At 44.3% G+C, this 1236-nt stretch overlaps 1 protein-coding gene across 1 annotated transcript in view; it reads right to left on the reverse strand.

Moving 5' to 3' along the window:
• The window catches only part of LOC119582255 (neuroglian-like), a 25477-nt gene that overhangs the window by 20986 nt on the left and 3255 nt on the right, over positions 1–1236 (reverse strand). Inside the window, exon 3 of the mRNA XM_037930476.1 lies at positions 22–151. Within this exon, the coding sequence (XP_037786404.1) occupies positions 22–151 (130 nt within the window). The remainder of the gene's footprint in view (positions 1–21; positions 152–1236) is intronic.

Below are 1236 nucleotides of genomic sequence, written 5' to 3' on the forward strand. Positions count from 1 at the left end.
CACGGCAGCAGAGGCACTGACCTGGGAGCGGGAAGTCCATCGGCGCGGCAGGGCAGCGTGAGGGGATCCGGCTCCTGCTCCGGGTCGTGGTTCACCGTGAATAGGACTTCTTCCTCGGGGAGGTCAGGGCCAATGAGCGGCGGCACCGTCACTGCGGGGAGAAAGATCATGCTAAGGTCCTGCCGGCACCGTCGTGTCTTCTATAGCACTTCTGAAATATGAGCGCATTAAATGTCTTTTCCAGAAACGAGCGAGCGGTTACCTCACCTGCCGCTGCAAAGGCCCAGGGCTCGGGTCGAGGGCGACCCTTCAGGAAGAGAACGCGAGGATCCCGTAAATGGTCGCGAAGGACATTTCTCTCTCTAAATATGTTCCTAGTTTTAGCCTCATAAAGGGTATTTCCTGAACAGATAACTCGCTTTGCCTTAAGTTTCAGAACTGACTAAGAATTTGAAAGAAACCTACAATTATCATCTGCTAATATTGACTATCAACAGATTATGATCCCAGACGGGTCATAATGAGAGTGATGATCGGTTAGACTGTCGATTCTCCATGTTGGCTGAGCTTTTACCAAACCGAAATTCTTCACCATTTGTTCCCGCTCACGATTGAATGCCTTCATGCTTACTTCAGGTGAAGAATCATTCTCAACATTAACCAACCCAGCAATGTTCACCAAAGCAAATCCTTAATTCACAGGCGTCTATCATTATCCTATGTTACTTAACTACAAAGGTCTAATCACGCGCTACTAAAACACATTTACATCATCAATATACATTCACGACCAGTATATTTTAATCTACTCATTGCTCAGCAAATATTCACCATTGATAGCCCTTGCACAGTAACGCAGAGATTCCCTTTAACATATCTGAACACGAACCCAACTGACACTCACGGCAGCCCCGTCCGCACTTGGTCATGCTGTCAGCAACCGCGGTCAGGACCCACTTGGCTACACTCAGTGTTTTATTTCATTCAATCATTATCAAACTATTATGGCTGTTTAAAGCTTACGTATCAACGCGAGTAAACAATGGTAAATTCTTAATAATATGCAATGATATGCTCATCTAGATGCCGTAATCTCATCAGTATTCTCAATGTCAATAACATTTTCATTATTGCTGACATTACTTCGTTTAGACCATACCATTTATATTTGTTTTCTTAGTTACTGAATACCCATAAATAGTCGTTGTAAAATTGCCTAGATCGTTAAACCACTGT

This window comes from Penaeus monodon, chromosome 15, assembly GCF_015228065.2.
Source record: "Penaeus monodon isolate SGIC_2016 chromosome 15, NSTDA_Pmon_1, whole genome shotgun sequence".
NCBI classification, from domain to species: Eukaryota; Metazoa; Arthropoda; class Malacostraca; order Decapoda; family Penaeidae; genus Penaeus; species Penaeus monodon.